We start from the raw sequence: 18912 nt of genomic DNA on the forward strand, positions 1-18912 counted from the left end.
TACAGTAAGAAGTGTGATGCTCCCAGCAGGGTGTTTTTTCCAATACGACTTGTGGCGCTCATCTCCAGTATTTCCAGGATATACAGATACAGGGATACAGGAGTTTCCTCAGCCGCTGGGTGTCGCTGTTTGAGCAGAGACGCGTGTGAAAGTCAGCCGAGGAAACTATGATCATGGCGGCGACATGTGAGTGGAAACCTTGTGAAGAAACTGGACAGGATGCGTTTATTGGTAACTTTTTCACATCCGAAATATCACAGAGTTATCAGAATATATTTTAGCGTTATTCTGGTCCATTCTTTATTTATTAATTGTACACCTAATCTTTGTGTTTAACGCACCCACGTGGACATACATTGGATACTCAGTCTAATATTTTGTAGGTTAAAGCAGTCGTTATCAGTTGTTTGCAGTGGAGTATTTTCCCTATTTTACGCCCGATTCTTGTCATTGTAGTAAAATTTTCTAATGGACACGTGAAAAATGCCGAACAGCTGGACTTCCAACTCCTGAAACACGCAGATGGAGTCAATCCCAGAAAGAAAAACAGACGAATTGTGGTAAAACGGCCTATGCAGACTGAAACAGATTTTATTTTAGGGTCTTTATAATGGCTAAGTAAGTAAATCTGGTGTATATTTCCTGTTCCCTTGTTAGGTTGCAGAATCAGACAGACTTCCCTATGTTGGGAACAACTTTGGGTCTGGATCATTGCAGTGTAGTAATCTGTGCAGGTGACGTCATCGAAACTTTAAAACAATCAAAACAATATTTTTTCTGTCTCTGAATAATGGAGTTGTAATTGTTGTCCACAGGCATTTTGTTGGAGTTCTTGACAAGAGAACTATGCAAATGAAGGTTCATAATGCTCAGCTCTTCAATATGCTGCCTGTTATTCCAGGTAAATTTGGTACATTTGTGTATATATATATATATGTGTATATATATATGTGTATATATATGTGTATATATATGTGTATATATATGTGTATATATATATATGTGTATATATATATATGTATATGTGTGTATGTATGTATATGTATGTGTATATATGTGTGTGTGAAAAGTCATTATAATAACATCTATTATTGCTAATTTGCTATTATTTACAGTGTAAAAATATTGTATTATTATTGTAATAATAGTTGTAATTATTATTTGTAAGGACGTATTTTCTAATTATGATCCACACTAAAATATTTTATCAAATTAAATCTTTAATGAAAGGAAATGTCATGGGAATTCTTTAGTAAGAATGTTGGCAAACTCCTCATTTTATGTTCAACAGTAATGTCTACAAATTAAATCGTGTACAACAGAGACTGGAGTTGTGTGCATTAAGACTTATTTGGTTAGACAGGATTTTAATGAAAGAGGAGTTCATTCCTAAATCTGTGTTTGTCTGCAGGTGAATCAGAAGTAAATGAAAACACAAAGGAAGCTGATACATACAGAGAAAAGGTAAGCTAAATGTACAGACTGTGTGCTGTTTAAGTCATACTGTAAGACATTTTACATGTTCTAACCTTGTCTTGTCATATCTGAAATATTAAAATCAACATGAAACCAAAGTATTTTGTTCCCTATTGTCATGTATTTCTGAGAATAATTTTTTTCATCTTGAATGAGAAAACAAATGTAAGGAGTGACTCGATTTTGTCCATCAGGAATTGATTGGATTATTGGTGCATATGTCATCAGAGAATAAATGTTCTTTCAAACCTTGCATGTTGATTAGAGATTATGAGGGAGCACAAATTTTTAAAACAACAATGTGCACAGTTAATCATTTATAACAAAATTGAATTTTGTGCCTGGGCACAGGTGGATGCTCTTATTGAAGCGTTCGGGACGACTAAACAGAAGCGTGCTCTGAGCTCCAGGAGACTTAACCAAGTGGGCAACGATACGCTTCAGCAGGCTGTGGCACTGGCTGCCAGAAACATCATCGATCAGAAAGGAGTGGAAGGTAAGTAGCAGAATGGGTTTTCACAATTCATAAGACTGAAATGTGCATTTAAAAGGATTCATGACACTGGCTCTTCGATTGTGTCTCTAAGCTCTTCATAATGAAGTGGTTGAAACTGAGGCTCAGACAGATACAGCGCACTTCCTCCCTCCATGCAACACTGAGGCAGACAGAGCAGAAGATGTGTACCCCTTTGACCAGTGTATCCTTTTTAGTTCTTTATATGCTTTCCATGTTTTACCACTCCCCTCCACAGCATTTGTGTGTGTGTTAAGATCCTCAACCTCCTCCCAGTGTTGTCTCCAAATGAGTTTGAAGCCCTGAAGGATGTTGGAGCAAAGATGGCAGCGCTGACCGCTGAAGACCTGCAGAAGATGAGAGCTGAAAACAGGTTTGGAGAACATCATGCCTTTGGTGTTTGTTTTTTTTTTAATCAAAATGCAGAAATACCATGAATAAGATTGAAAATACAGTAATTTATTCCTGTGATGCAAAGCTGTATTTTTTACCATCATTACTTCAGTCTTCAGTGTCCCAATCTTTCAGAAATGGGTGCTTCAGAAACATTTCTTGTTATCAATGGTTGAAAGCAGTTGTGCTGATTAATGTTTTTGTGTAAACAATGATAATTTTTTTTTTTTTTACTAGGAATGGAAAATTCATAAGAACTTTTAACATTTTTCTTTCATTTAAGTCTTTGTCCAAATTAATAACATCCTTGCTGAATAAACCTATTAATTTCTTATATTTAAAAAAACAATTATTAGTTTATTTCTAATTTAAGTAAAAGTATAGAAATGAAACGGAATGTTTTATTACAGTTATTTTTATTCCATGAGTATCATCAGTAATCTATAAATATCAGAAAATAAAATAGTGATTTCCAGCTCCTTTTAAAAGTCTTGAAAGTAAAAGCGTACTTTACATTTTTTATTGTTTTTTAAATCTTGGAAATGGGTGGAAAGCCTGTCATGAAAATGACAAGACAAAATAAAATTGCCATTCTAGAAGTCATTTTTGGAGCATTTTTAGCTCCAGATCAGTTCTAAATTCATCCAGTTGTGTTCTCTAGTCCTCAGATTGTTCTTAGACATCTTGAATCACTTCCTAAAGAGGAAGCTGCTCGCGACCGACAGTCTCGTTGTGTCTGGTACCTGTCCTTCCTCATCAAAGCCTCGCAACAGAGACGTCTGTCCTTCAAATGTGAGTGAGTGTTAAAGAATAGATAATATTAGTTAAAATGGGAGTAGTGTATTGATTCCAAATGTTCTTGTTTTATATGGCCATTGGGGTTTTTAACCTTTCAATAAATTAATTTTCACTCTCGTCTGAAGTTGGTAGTGAGGATGGATGTCCCCGAATCATCATCAACAAAGTCCTGAAGGATTTCACCGTGGAGAGTTTCCACAATGGCAGGTGTGTTTCCTCCCAACGAGGCACAGTCCTGCAGCCTGTTCTGACTTCATTTCGGTTTTGATCTTTTTCAAATCTCTGAATAAGCAGTGTATAACTGTCTCGACAGCCTCAGGAACACGGTGTCGTCGTCCATGCGTATGAAACTGGCTGCTCACTGTTTAGCTTTACTGCTGCACATGAGTGATCAGACGGCTAACCTTACACTCCTGCACAGAGACATGGGCATCAGCGATGTCAAGTAAGTCAGATGCATTATTTTACACCTTAATTGTGAAACTGCACAATTTTGTGATGGTCTAAAACTGTGGTTCTCAACCAGGGGGCTGGAGCAAACTTCCATTGGGGCCCCAATAAGTATTAAAATGATTTAAATTATTATATTAAAGGATTCTTTGAAACACGTTACAATGTTTAAACTAGAGATGCACCGATGTATCGGCCGATAAAACCAATTTATTTCACAATCACCCATCAGGGCTTATTATTATTCTGAATAATCAGCTCTTGGTATCGGCAGAGACATTCAGTATCAGTGCATCTCTCTATTTACAACACTTTACAAGGTTCCATTGATTAACTTTAGTTAATGCATTATCTAACTATAAGCAATATATTGTAGTGTTTCACTATTTAATAATCTTTGTTAATGTTGTTATAGTTTGTTTGCTCAGGTCCATTAAATATTACTTACAGATTGAATTTTACTTTTGATTTAAGTAATGTATTAGTAAATGTTCAAGTTAACAATGCTTTAGAAATATTTGTAATATTAGCTAATAGTAATAAATGGAAGCTTTAATTTATTAAATTCTTAATTTAATCTACATGAAACTGAAAATGCATAAAGTATATCATCTCAAGGTGTGTTTACATGACAATGTACTAAAAATGGAAAAGTTTAGCATTTTTGAAAAACTTCACATACAGATGACAACATTTAAAAAACGTTGCATTATGCATGTAGTTGGTGATATCACTTTGTAAAGGAAAACAATGCACCTGCACATGTATCTAATGAACCAAAACACTGTTATCATGTAAATGAACAGCCAAACTGCATAAAGTTTTCTGCTTTTAGTTGAAAATGGTGTTGTGTAAATGCCTCCTTTACATAGGAGAGCCTTCGAATGTTATGAACAGAAGGAGGCTTTGGAGTCAAAAAGGTGGAGAGTCACTGCTGTTATCCTTACTTTGACACCGTTTGTGTGCAGAATGTTGGAGGTGGCCAAGGCCATGGGGCTGACCCTGTGCCGTCAGTCTGCCCACAGCAGAGAAGAGGCCGGGACACACGATGAGTACAGGATGGTCTCTCTGGTGCTGCCACTGGTGCATTACGAACGCCGTATGGAACGCAGGAAACGCAAGAGGATGAACTGAGCTGTGGACAGCAGTATGTTTCTAAGCTGTGTGTGAACCGGCTGTAACTGAATGTTACATTTACTGTCATCTTGTAACATTGAATAAAAAGTAAACTATTATTCAGTTAACTGAGATTGGAATTGCCTGTGTTCTGAAGTAGTTGTTTTTTTTCTCGTATACTTGAGACGACAGTAGGAGACTGGTATTGATTGACAAAATTATTGTAGAGCAAGCAAGGACAAGGACTGTTTTTCTTGTGAATGGAATGAAATCCATATCTTTACAGTATCCTAGACAAAAATACAGAAATTAGGCAATTTGCTACAATAGTGATTATATTTGTACTGCACAACAAGTATAAAAACCATACTGTAAAAATAGGCACATTTTAGAAGATACATATTGCACTTTATAAATCAAACCAGCAGTTAGTATGAAAACATTACAAAAATAATAACAGCGTGCTGTAAATCTAACATAAGATGGCTATCTTTCGATAAATAATTACTAGTATTCTGGGAAGAAATATTACAATATCCCTAATTTTAGTGATGGGCTATGTTCCTAATGGCATACTTTCATACTATTCCTGCAGTATGTATTCTGTGCAAAGAGTGCCAATGTTCAGGATGCCCAATCAATATTTAAACTTTCTTTTTTTTTTTTTACTGCAAAATAACCTTGAATATTGAAGTTGACACCTCACATGCAATGAGATCATATGACAACGGTGTTACTAGATTCAGAATGATACCTACTGATTTAGCATCTTTAAAAAAGAAAAGGCAATTTACAATATATACTGTGCAATATTCAGTAAATAGTAAGCTAGTATTCCATTCTGAACACAGCCAAGGTCTCTAAGAAATCCAACCAGTTTCAAGCCCTGTGACTACTTTAGGATAACTACCTGAAGACTGACAGAAGTTACAATTCATGACTAGTCTCTTTATTTTCTTACCTACAAAGGTTTTTGACGTTATAGTATGGTTCAAAAGGGTTTTTCATATGGTTGTATTTAGCTGTAAACCTGTGATAATCTTGCTTCTTGTCTCCAATGGTAAAAAGCTAATCATAGCGGCCATTGCATATCATGTCAGTAAAGCTAAACACTGCTATACAGTTCAAAATAAATGATTCATTGATAGGCCTATTAAATCAGTGCCTGTGAAATCACATTTAAAGGGATAGTTATTAGTTAACACAAAAAAATATTTTCATTATTTTCTCACTCTCACGTTGTTTCAAATCTGTATGTATGTAAAAACACAAAAGAAGATATTTTGAAGCATGTTGACATCCAAACCCTTTTGGTTCTCATCAACCTTTGTTGATTTTTTTCCTGTACGGTTTAATTAACAATATGAGTTTTCTTTTGTGTTCCACAGAAAACTCACTGGTTTAGAATGACATGAGGGTACTGATGACAACATATTTAGGTCAGACTATTCCTTTAGGGTGTTTAAATTGTATTTTTTTTCTTAAAAAAATCTTCAAACCTTTCTATTCAGCCAGTTTGGGCTGGACTGCCATGTCACACAAGAACAAAACCCTTCAATAATGTGCTCATGTAAAGTTGAATTGCCGCTCGATGTAATGCAACAGATTCTGCCAGCTCATGATTAGCTGCTTTATTCTTGTCCATTACAGAATCTCAGCAGGACTACAATTCCTGCTGTGCACTGAATTTGTTTATCTTCTATTTTCAGCACTGGTTCTGGTCTTTTGGGAAGAGAGAGAGCGTAAGCCACGTGACATGTCTCTCTCTTCTACTTCCCTTGTGTCCCTTTCTCCCTCCTGACTTTGTGTGAATGTCTGAAATGATAACAGGCTGTAGGTTCACTGGACAATTAATGTGTCTTATTGATTCACAGAAGATTTTGTTGAACAGAAGCTTGATTTGAATCACTTCCAGAAATTCATATATAGTTTTGTCTCAGTAAATTGTCCTGTTTACTGGGCTTTCAGCTGGATTGGTAGCCAACCAGACTTCAGGTACGTGATAAAATACAAACTCCAGTAAGTTGCTCAGAAACACTGATCCCAGACCAGCTTCACTTCCATTTCGAGTGAGTGGGATGATTCATTTCAGATCGAAAAAGTGCATTTGAACTGCAGGTGCTTGAAGCTTGATTTTCCATCATCCAACCCACATGTTGAAGCAGGGCCTTGACCTCTTCTATCTCCTTCTTCACCCAGGGTTCTCACATTGAGGGGACTTTTGATGAATTTCCATCTGATGATGTTGAGCCGGGAACTACGTACCTCATAAAATCGAGCAAAAGATGCTGCCGTTATTATGGCAACCACTTTCTACAGAGGCAGTGATTCTGTTTGTCATGGTGATGGCAAGGTGAGCAGGAAGTGTGGACGGGGTGACACTAGAAGGGTTGCTACTGTGGGGACGAGGAGGTGGATTTTCCAAAGCCCAAAGTGCTTGTGATCTAGAACAGAAATAATAATAAAGGTCAAATATATTATGCCATATATTATTAGTGATGACCAAAACCGGTTGTATTCGGAGAGCCAAAACTTTTGACCAAAATGATGACACATAATAAGCGCCTCTCTGAGCTACAACTGGTAAACATGACCCCTGTGAAGACTATCGATTTCACATTTTCAATTAATTTAGAATTTTCATTTAGATAAACCAAGATTTAGTTTCACCCTCATGTCGTTCCAAACCCGTGAGACCTCCGTTCATCTTCAGAACACAGTTTAAGATATTTTAAATTTAGTCCGAGAGCATTCTGTCCCTCCATTGAAAATGTATGTTCGTTGTACTGTCCATGTCCAAAAAAGGTAAGAAAAACATCATCAAAGTAGTCCATGTGACATCAGAGGGTCAGTTAGAATTTTTTGAAGCATCCAAAACACGTCACGCACTCAAAACAGACCCGGAAGAGAAAAGACAATGCTGAATAAAGTCGTAATCTTTGTTATTTTTGGACCAAAATGTATTTTCGATGCTTCAGAGTTATTAGTTAAGAGTTATTAATTACATAATTTTCCTTTTTGGATGAACTAACCCTTTAACTAAACATTACAGTTCATAGCTTGTTAGGCAGCAACAAAAAATAACTCGAAGCTAAATACGGTATATGCACTTTAATATTTTTTTAACCTCTTGTCTTCATTATTTAAATGAATAAATCTCCCATGATAACTAGTTTTTCTTACAGTCACCATTCAAGTGTTTATTAAATACATTTGATTAAATAATTGATTATTAAATTATCTATTGTCAGTTAGTTTTCTCTTTCAGCAAAAAATTACATTCAGTACTGTAGATATATAAAACTGCTTCTAGACTGCATACAGTATATAGAGTTTTTCTGCCGGTCACATGTGAGTGTGTCTAACCTGGGTGTGAGCAGAGAGTTGTTAAGTACAACACACTCCAGGTTCTGTGCGTTTGTCCGTATGGGGGTTTTAGTACTTGTGGGGTGGCCTTGATAAACCAGGTTTTCCTGAACCACACCTCGGACCCGCTCCTTGACAGAAATCCCATAACCCTGCAACGCCTGAACGCGATTCCTCAATACCTGCAGAACACAAGGCAAATATTGGTCATTTAAAAAAAAAAAAGTGACATTTTTCAAACATGTGACAGAAATTGAAGCAAACTCACTTTAACATCTGCATTGTCCATCACTCGAATTCCAACAGCACTATTTCCGACCACATCATTTTCCACAATCAGCCCATCGCCTCGAAAGCAGACACCGTGACAGTTATTGGCATAAACCCCATTGCCCCGGAGCTCGACTCGACACTCTCCGTCCACAGTCACTCCCGTCCAGCCGTTACAGAGGACACAGTTTCCAACTAAACGTGTTAGCTGAGCGCTCTGAATGACAGACACGCCGGCTCCCGTGTTATTCTTCACCATGTTGGCCACCACGTTCAGAGGCTCACTACTCTTCACATACACTCCAACAGCTGGAGAGACAGAGAAGAATAAGCAAGGAGACAGAAGTGGGTGAGATGTCAATCAATATCCATAGTAATCAGATTCACACAAAGTCATTTTCTTGATGCAAAAATCTGAAAATGCTAATGTTGTCATCATCACTAACTGGTGACTAATGACTGATTGTTAATAGCATATTCAAACTGCATGTGTTTCAATCAGCAGCAAAGTTACAATCCAACTTCTGTGTATCTCATCAGCCTCCCTGATGAGGTAAAAGAGATATGATATTTAACAGCAACTCACCTCCGTTGTGGCTAATGCAGTTGTTTTCCACTAGAGCCACTGTGATTGGCCGGCGGGAGGAAAAGCGTTCCTCTTCGCTATCGATATCACTTTCCCATGCCATCAGTTCTCCTTCCTCATTGAAGTTCTCCGGCCCTCCTCTGTCCCTCTCTCCAACCCCTATTCCTCTCTCTCTTTCCTGTAAAGAGCGATATCCTTCTCGTCCCACGGCAGAATCTGTGTCCTTCCGACAGAATACGGCTAACCCATACATGCGGTTATGGGTAATATGGTTTCCAATGAGCTGAGGTAGACTAGATGACATTACCCATACTCCACAGCCTCTGTTGCCTACAAAACGCCACACAATTACACAATATCATGACAAATAACTTCTTTGTTACACCTTAAGAACTTTGACTTTTTCTCAAAATATTATTACTTTAAACACATTATTTTCAAAATGCTTTTATCTCTTGTCAAAGGTCTATTTTAGATCATTCTCAAAAAATCAATTCAATTTAATTCTCATAACTGATAGTGTGGTACTAAAATGCCCCTTTTTTCTGCAACAACTAATATTTTTTTTACATCAAATGGTCTTTTTGTTATATAATAAATATTCTAAAGCAGCTTATCAGATAAAACGGTCTCAAAAAGGTGGTTGCAAAATGTAAAAGTTGCAAAGATAATGCTGTAGAAAAATACAAATTTTGATTCATTTTACGATTATCAACTGTATTTCAGAAAGCAGAATGCAACAACATGAAATTATTTCATTAAATAAACGTAAATGTAATGACCAAAAAAAAGACAAAAAAAATGTTTTTTCTTACATTAATACTGCAATGTTACACAGTTGTAAATTTGACTTTATCTTCTTAAAATAGTATTACTTTAATCTTGTAAATGTTACCACTTTACTATATAAAAAAATTTATAACAGTTAGTTTAGTTTGCTACTAAAACACACCTAAATATACTCTTTATTCTGATGTTTTTTGTCATAATCACCCTCACATTTTTTTAATTAGTCGGTTTGTGTTCAAATGTCTATATACTGCACACCAAACACACTACATGTTTTGACTCGATATGTCAAACAGATATTATATTTGTCACACTGAATTTTCCCTTTCAAATATGACAAACTATACACACCGTATATGTGGTTGCCTTCAATGAGGCCCCTCCCTCGCTCTCCCACCACCACTCCGTCTGAGAAGCCGTAACAGATGAAGTTATTGCGCAGGACTGGATCACCTCCTCGACGGATATCAGCACCACCCCACTGATTCTGCCTAATAACATTCTCTAGAAGAGGCGAGAGATGTAAAGCAGCGCTTACAATTGATTTCGTGTAATTTAACGGAGCTGTTTCAAGAGCATGAGGAAGCACTTGAAAAGGGCACAGTTTACTGTGCTTGAAGCGCCTATAAACAATTACAGTGGGGCTCGAAAGTTTGAGCACCCCTTGCAGAATCTGTGAAAACGTGAATAACTTTCTAAAAATAAGAGAGATCATACTAAATGCATGTTATTTTTTATTTAGTACGGTCCTGAGTAAGATATTGTACATAAAAGATGTTTACATTTAGTCCACAAGACAAAAAAATGGCTGAAATTATTAAAATAACCCCATTTAAAAGTTTGGGAACCCTTGGTTGTTAATACCGTGTGCGGTTACCTGATGATCCACGACTGTCTTTCTGTTTGTGATGGGTGTGCATGAGTCCCTTGTTTGTTCTGAACAGTTAAACTGAGAACTGTTCTTCAGAAAAATCTTTAAGGTCGTGCAGATTCTTCAGTTTTCCAGCATCTTTGCATATTTGAACCCTTTCCAGCAGTGACTGTATGATTTTGAGATACATCTTTTCACACTGAGGTCAATTGAGGGACTCAAACACAACTATTAAAAAAGGTTCAAACGGTCACGGATGCTCCAGAAGGAAACAAGATGCATTAAGAGCTGGGGGGTGAAAACTTTTGGAATTTGAAGATCAAGGTAAATTGTACTTAATTTGTGTTCCGGGAAACATACAAGTAGTGTTGTCAAAAGACCCGGTAATACGGTACCAAGTCGGTACTAAAAAAAATGAAAATGTGACGGTACCAGGTTTCTTTAAGTACCGGTGGTACCGAGTACCCCGTCAACCCGGTTCTTGACGCATACAGCGCTATGATTTCCGCGAAGCAGAAAACGCGGACGGAATCTGAAAATCCAGTCATGAAAATGAAACTTACATTACATTAATATGGACAGTCACGGAATGTCAAAGTTAACATAAATTAATCAAATCTCCATATGGACCACTATCTGTAAATGTTAAGCCGCAAAAGTTGGTTGAAATCTGAATCCTGCATGTTCTGCGCGTCTCTGTGTGAATGAATGAATGGTTTGTTTACTACATAGACTGAAGCGTGTGACACTTGCAGTAATTTCAGCATCTTCCGTCTCAATGAGGACATAAATACATAAACAACATCACCAGAACTGTTCTGAGTCACTTCACAAGCATTTTACTGTTTCATTTGAGTTAAACCAGTGTCAATTTAAAGGTATTCATGGTAACCCGTCAAAATAAAAGTTCATTTTTACATAAAGGCATAGTGCTAGAAATATTACTATTATTTAGTAGAATGTATGTGATACTGCTACTACTGTTGAAAAAATTTAAAAACTTTATTTTTTAAAGAAATAAATCACACAATATTTCTTTCATGTTTTAATTTGAATAGCAAATCCCCTTTATTTACCAAAAAAAAATTTTTTATAAATTTCATTAATTAAAACACAAATTAAATTTGGGTGAAACCTGTTTACTGTTTTTCATAATTATATTACTTGTAGAAAAACTTTAAACGCAATTGCAAATAAGTATAAAGAACGGCATTAGTTTTATTTTTAGTGATAATTTTTTTTTTTTTTTATTAGCATATTTTTGTGTTTTGCATTTATAACGAATGCTGAAATTTTGGTATAGTGACAACACTACATACAAGTATCTTCTGTTGCTTATGAAGGGCAGAACTAAATGGAAAAAAATTATATTGCAACAAAATAAAAAAAAAATTGGCCATCTCCATCCTTTTCAAAAGTTTTCACCCCCCAACTTTGTCTTTTTTTTTTTTTTTTTTCGTCTTATGCACTAAATGTAAACATCTTTTATGTACAATATCTTACTCAGGACAGTACTAAATAAAAAATAACATGCATTTAGTATGATCTCTCTTATTATTTTAAAATTATTCACATTTTCACAGATTCTGCAAGGGGTGCCCAAACTTTCGAGCCCCACTGTACATGGCAAATAGAAAATGGTACTGCAGTCAAACAGACCAGTGATCAGTCCTCTTCCATTCTCATTTACGGCAATGCCTGCAGCTAGGCCCTGGAAAATGTGATTTCCACTGTCACCCAGAGAGAACAGAATCATATTAGAATCATATTATATCATATAACAACAACTATATCTAATTTTGTTCTTGTTTTCCTGTTTTATTTGAATAAAACACAATAACCCCTGCATACCTGACAACGGGATTGCCATTAAACAGAATGTACACGCCAGCTTCCTTGTTGCCATAGATCTGGTTGCTGCGGATAGAACCTTTTCCGTTGCCCAGGACAACGATCCCGGAACGCAAGCCACTGTGGATTCTATTACACTGTAACCAGGAAAAAAGATAAGGAAAGAAAAAACAGAATGTACCATAGAAAATGGAAATTCCAATATATTTTCTAGACTTCTTTCCACAGTACAGGTTCTCCTGATTACATTACAGAAAATGTTTGCATTTTTTATTTTGTTTTATATTAAATATACAGAAACTTCCTTAAAACAACAGTAATTTATTTAAAAGCAAACCGGTGTAAGAGATCTATACATCTATCACACTTTATTTTAAGGTCCAATTCTCATTATTAACTAACTATTAACTCTGACCTTTGCCTCAAACTCCTGATTTGCTGCTTATTAATAGTTTTGGGGTAGGATTAAGGGATCTAAAACATAGTCATGCAGAAAAAGGCATTCATATGTGCTTTATAAGTATTTTTTTCTTCTGTGCAGAATGCTAAAAGAAATGTGTACCAGTATGATAGGATTAGCCCCTTTGCGGATGTCTAGTCCCGCTTCTCCATTGGAATGAATGTTGTTCTCAGCAATGAGACCTTGAGCAGAGAGTCGCAGGAACACACCAGACGCCTTGCACCCACACACTTCATTACGCAACATCACCATCTATACAGAAAAAAAGATACACAGTATATCAAACAGAGACATGAAAAGAAGATAAAAGAGAGAGGATGATCAGAAACGTGCAATCATAGAAAGTATTTCACAACATTGTGTTGCTATTCTGCTGTGTGTCATTTTTGTGCTACCAGCTGCATTAAATGGAATTAAAAAGTGAGATGATAATAGGGTGTTGTGGGTAATAGTTAGGGTGTTGCTACACAGTTACTAAAGTGTTTTAGTGGTTCATGTGTTTTACTATGCAGTTGCTAGGGTGTTCAAAGTGTTTGCTATGTGGTTGCTTACTGGCAGAAGCCAAAAGAGCCCACTCAAAGTCAGGGTTTTGAAAATTCTAATTCTGATCGCTTCTCAACAACCTACAGTACGCTTCAAAAAAACTGCAGTATAAACTGTGCGGGAGAAGTTATGTATTACAACTTTGGTTTATGGGTCGCTCAAATCCAGATTAGATGGGCAATTATAAGCTTGAGGTGCACGATATTTAAACTCTGGCTGATACCAATAAAAAAAATACAATGTCATGCTATGGCCAATAACAAAATAATGCAAAAGTAAAAAAAAAGAAAAAAAAAGAAAAGAAAAAATATTTTATATATATATATATATATATATATATATATATATATATATATATATATATATATATATATATATATACATTAAAACACTAAAATAAAAAATAAAAAATCATTTTAAATGCTACAACTGAATTTTTACAGTATGGGGATGAGTGTTAATTTTGACATTTGCTAAAGATTACATTAAACAGTGTTAGGTTTAGCTTAAAAATAAATAAATATTTTTGTATTTGGTAATTTTTTAAAGATTTACTTCCAGCGAGTGCTAGATGGTGGAAAAGTTAATATGATTGTACAAAAAAATAAAAAATAAAAAAAGGGTGGAAATAAGCATGCATAAGTAAATACACAATATAAACCAAAACATTAAAATAAAATAATAATTCACAAATTCTGGCTAACTGATACTGATATATTGTGCATCTCTATATATTATGAGCGAGAAGTGTTTCCGAAAGCAGAATTGCAGTATTGTTACTTTTTGGGCAAAAACAGCCAACTATAGGTTTAGTATATAGTATATAATATATTACAGTATACTATATACTATTATAGTTGTCTCTGCACACTAAACTTGGAAATGGTAATTACACACATCAGCTGTGGGTTTTACTCACTTTGGCATTCTGGATGCAGCGCACTGCATAGTTGAGACCCCTGAAGACATTGGCCTCCAGTCGAGCTTGACCATGATTGCACAGGTGAACACCACCTTTTCCATCACGCAGCAGACAGCGCCGCAGCAGACAGCCTTGAACCGATGCAGCCAAATCCTGCGCCTCTGCATCTCTCTGTAGCTCTGCAGGCAGACTCAACAGCGCAGGAAATGCAGAAGAATCGGGCATATCCACTTCGGAGAGATGCGCTAGTCCGTGTAGGTCATATGAAAGTTTTAAGCATGTGCTTTTCTCGCCGTCTTGCTCATCGTCTTCCTCACTTGACACACTCGATGTTTCAATGCCATCCTCCTCAATCATTGTACCATCCTGAGCTGGAAGGAGGCTGTCTCTACATTTCTGTTTTGCCCAGTTTGTTTCCCAATCTTCTTCCTGTTTACTCCAGTCCTCCATTGTGTTTACTCCTTCCAAGGGTTTGTTTCCATGATTACCAGCACCCATACTGTCTTTTCCACTCTGATTTGATACTTCAGAAGACCCATTACTAGTCATCACGGTGAAAGTCTTGGCCAAAGCGACCAGGTGTTTGAAGGCCCAGTTGCGTTCAGAGACCGGAGCACCTTCCACAGTGACAGAGGCAGAATCTCCCCCTGAGAATTCACAACTGTCCATTAAACTGATGGCCACCCCCAGGAAATGGGCTGAGCTGCCCTGGGCAAAGGAGCAGAAACGAGCCTGACACGTCCCTGGACCCCGGATGTGAATCTGACAGCTCTCAAAGTTACAGTTGTCCAACTGGACATGACCAGAAGACGTCTAAGAAAGAGAGAAAATATTTCAGCATTGTAGAAAAACTGGCAGTGTCTCAGTAAGAATCTGATTACGTTAATACCATTTAAAATTGCTTCAATAACAATTTACTGACACAGTTTTCCATATAAGGAATGACAGAGATAGACAGACAGACACAGAACAGATGGATGGATGGATGACAGATCAGCCTCACCTTATAAACCACAGGTGTAAACCACGCTGGCATGAACACCAGATTGCACAGCCTCGCCGTCGGACACTGTTGATCAAAGCTCACCAATAACGACACATCCCCCAGCTTGCCCATTCCTACAATCTCCACAGGCACCTTGAGGGACACCTCCACCTGTTCCTCATACACACCCGCGTGGAGCACCAACTTATCATACGGCCCTGCAGCAGCCAGCGCTCCCCTGAGAGTCTCATAGCCGCCTCCTGCCACGGTCCCAACATGCCAAACCCTGCGGTCTTTCCTCCGTCGGAAAAGATGGAGGCAGGCAGACGAGTGGAGGTCCGAGCCGTTCTGGGTCCAGGTACGGCTGGCAAGAGCATGCTGATGGAGAGCCTCTCTCCAGGAGACCGGGGGCAGGTGGGGACGACGGGGCCAATTTGGGTGACGACATTCAGGGCATCCTAGACAGAGCTGGCGCCAACGTGTGCTGTCCAAACTCAAAATGAGTTCCCGCCAGGCTCTGCACACCAGACAGCATCGACCCAGATCTGGTAGAGGCAGGTATGCTAGAATTAGGCGCCAAAGCTCGACAGGCAGACCTCCCACCTCCATATCTGTCAGCAGCACCACGCCACCTCACCTGGGCAGATCCCGAGGTGTAAACAGACAAAAAGTATTTGTTAAATAAAATGATAAATATCTTTAGAATTGTTTTTCTTTTCTCAAGAACATTTGATTGGACTAGAATCTGTTTAGTGCATGATAAGTCATCAGTATTTTGGTCTGTTTTCCCAGAAGAAAAAGACTTCAATTTTAAACCCATATACACTACCACTGTGTCACATCACCCTTTAAAAAAATCAGTCTAATATGATGATTTGGCGCTCAAGAAACATTTCTTATTATTATCAATGTTGAAAATAGCTGTGCTGCTTAATAATTTTGTGAAAATGTTTACATTCTTTTAAAATATAAAGTTCAAAAGAAAAGCATTTGTTAGAAATTTTACTAATCTCAAAGTTTTGAATTGTAGTGTATTTGATAATCAGATTTTTCAAATCAGTTCACTTTTTCAACATTGCATATAAAAAGTTAGCTCTAATTTTCATTTCATGTAATGATTTAAAATATTTTGGGTCACATACAATTTACAGATTTACAATGATATTTAAGACTTCATAATATGCAGAAAGGTCAATTTTATAAACATATATATATATATATATATAATTTGTTTGTTAGATTCAGTGTGTATATAATTTCATAATTATACAGTATATACTGTATAAACACACACACGCACTTTTTTGTTAGATTCAGTCTACAAAACATTTACAATAGACGAAAATAACATAGTATTAATTATTTAATATATATATATATATATATATATATATATATATATATATATATATATATATATATATATATATATTGTCTGTTAGATTAAGTGTTTATATAATTTTATAATTATAATACACACATATACACATACACATTTTGTTTGTTAGATTCAGTCTACAAAGCATATTTCCAATAGATGAAAAGAGCATCGTATCATATTGACACTATTTACAATAACATGAACATGCAGCGCTATCATATTTTACTTATTGCAAAGAGACAGTACAGATTCACAATGCCCCGACCTGCATGCACGCAACAACAACAAAGCAAAACAGGACGCAATACGAGCATGCAATGAAAACAGTCACGAGTGCATTCGACTGAAGTTCAAAGGAAAGGAAAATATGGCAAATAAAAATAGCACATCAATCGATTCTGCTGCAACTTCGTATCTGCGTGACAACAACGAAAGGTTACAATGCAATGCTGCCATCTGATTCGGCGCAATAAAAACAAACGAGCCTACCTCTGACAGTACTGCTTTCAGCCAGCATTTTATCAGACGTATAGCTCATCACGGCCGTTGTTGTCTCGGGTTACGAGCAGAAACCAAACACTCATCCGGTGAAAACCTCGCATTTCTTGGTATTTTGCTTGTTTTCGAAGGCGTGGAAAAAAGGGTTCATGTAGGCTATTTTCATTCAGGAGGCGGGGAATGTTCTACAACGACATCGACAACTTTCCCCCCTTGTCCAAGTAGACACAGTCGTTAAGCAACATAGCTTGTACTGTGCATTAATACACGTGATAATATTAAGATTTGGACCCCAAACCCTCCCCTCTGCCTGCCTCCTTTGCACGCGCGCGTGCATCATTTGTTTTTGACGATCAAAACCACACACCGATGATGTCGTGGAGAAAAAATCTCGTGTCTTGTGATTAGACTTGCAGAATACAATACCACCCTGCCTGAATAGCCTATTTTTTTTATTTATTTATAGGAAACTACGTTAGACTTGTAGGGGCTCTCAGATGATTAGTGTTATTTTTTAAGTCATCTACACTTCGACGTTTGTTAAAAAGTTCTGCAAATAAACACTGCCCTAAATGTATTTCATTAGTGAAATTATCTTATTAAATATCTCCAATTACTGAATGCACAGGAAATGAAATACGTTTCTCATTCAAATTAAAAGTCCTTGTCAGTCCGAGGAGCATTGCAGTAAATCTCGGGGACATAATCTGTTGTTTTTAAAAACATTTTGATAAAATTGTGAGTGAACTGCACTTTTTATGAGTACAGTAAAAGTTAGAGAAATGAAAAATGTGGGGGGATAAAACATTAACAAAATTAAACAACGAGTATTTTTGGAGAACACGAATAGATTAGTCATAGAACAGTGTTCTGTTTTGTTCTACAACATAAATTACAAACAATTTAATATTATAATTTTATTTGTTTTAAATACAGCTTTAAAAAAAATTAACAATTTTGCATAATTTTAGAAAGGTCAGTAAGTAAAAGTCACACAAAGCCACAGTTCTGGCTATTTTCAGATTTGTTTTTAATTTGATTATTATTATTATTATTCTTTTATTGTTGTACAATGTTGTAACTGGATATTACTGGAATAAAAAAAAGTGTGAAAAGCAACCCATGTAAAGCCTGACTTATGATAGAAAAATATCATATTTTGAATAAAACAGTTTTGAAAGTCAAACATGTATTTAGGAAAAAAGTTTTCATAAGTGTTTCATGTTTTGTCATGTATTTGACACATCAGGCTTTTATGATTTATTCAGAGGCACAAACTGAGGTAAAATATGCAATTAATGACATAATATGGCCAAAGTCTGATAGCTTATAATCTACATCAAATTGATTTTTTTTGTATAATAGTATCAGAATACTTAACATGAAAATAAATATCAGTTGTCCCTTTGTATCTCCCAAAAATATGTTTTTAGTAAGATTAAATATAATTTTATGATCAAACCTCAAAACGCATAATGCAATGCAATAGAAGTACTGAGAAATACAAGTTAATAATCACGCCAACATAAATTGCTTTACTTTCATTAAATGCTCTTTAAACTTATATTGTTCTTGATTTTGAAATATTAAAAGCAGCCGTAGAAAAGTTACTCTTACATTAAGCAAAGTTTTGTTGATATTGA

The 18912-nt window shown here is 36.3% G+C and overlaps 2 protein-coding genes across 3 annotated transcripts; one reads left to right on the plus strand and one right to left on the minus strand.

Annotated features, from left to right (window-relative positions):
• Positions 1–79: 79 nt before the first annotated feature.
• polr1e (RNA polymerase I subunit E) lies at positions 80–4881 on the plus strand. Of its 2 annotated transcripts, none has more exons than XM_059551470.1 (12): positions 80–231; positions 457–560; positions 658–734; positions 816–901; positions 1412–1464; positions 1828–1972; positions 2064–2174; positions 2267–2363; positions 3045–3175; positions 3307–3388; positions 3495–3626; positions 4600–4881. In XM_059551470.1, exons 1-12 carry the CDS (start codon positions 168–170, stop codon positions 4763–4765), a joined length of 1248 nt encoding a protein of 415 aa, XP_059407453.1. In that variant the 5' UTR covers positions 80–167; the 3' UTR covers positions 4766–4881. The 2 variants fall into 2 exon arrangements, with proteins under 2 accessions (XP_059407453.1, XP_059407454.1); XM_059551471.1 differs by having other exon boundaries at positions 131–186.
• Positions 4882–6117: 1236 nt separating this feature from the next.
• fbxo10 (F-box protein 10) lies at positions 6118–17667 on the minus strand. Its single transcript, XM_059551919.1, has 11 exons — positions 17261–17667; positions 15409–16027; positions 14403–15218; positions 13043–13192; positions 12481–12617; positions 12289–12359; positions 10110–10262; positions 8970–9299; positions 8382–8692; positions 8114–8295; positions 6118–7191 (listed from the first exon to the last, which is right to left on the minus strand). The coding sequence occupies exons 2-11, from the start codon at positions 15997–15999 to the stop codon at positions 7014–7016; spliced, it is 2919 nt and encodes a 972-aa protein (XP_059407902.1). The 5' UTR covers positions 16000–16027; positions 17261–17667; the 3' UTR covers positions 6118–7013.
• Positions 17668–18912: the final 1245 nt, after the last annotated feature.

This window comes from Carassius carassius, chromosome 6, assembly GCF_963082965.1.
Source record: "Carassius carassius chromosome 6, fCarCar2.1, whole genome shotgun sequence".
In the NCBI taxonomy this organism is placed as follows: domain Eukaryota; kingdom Metazoa; phylum Chordata; class Actinopteri; order Cypriniformes; family Cyprinidae; genus Carassius; species Carassius carassius.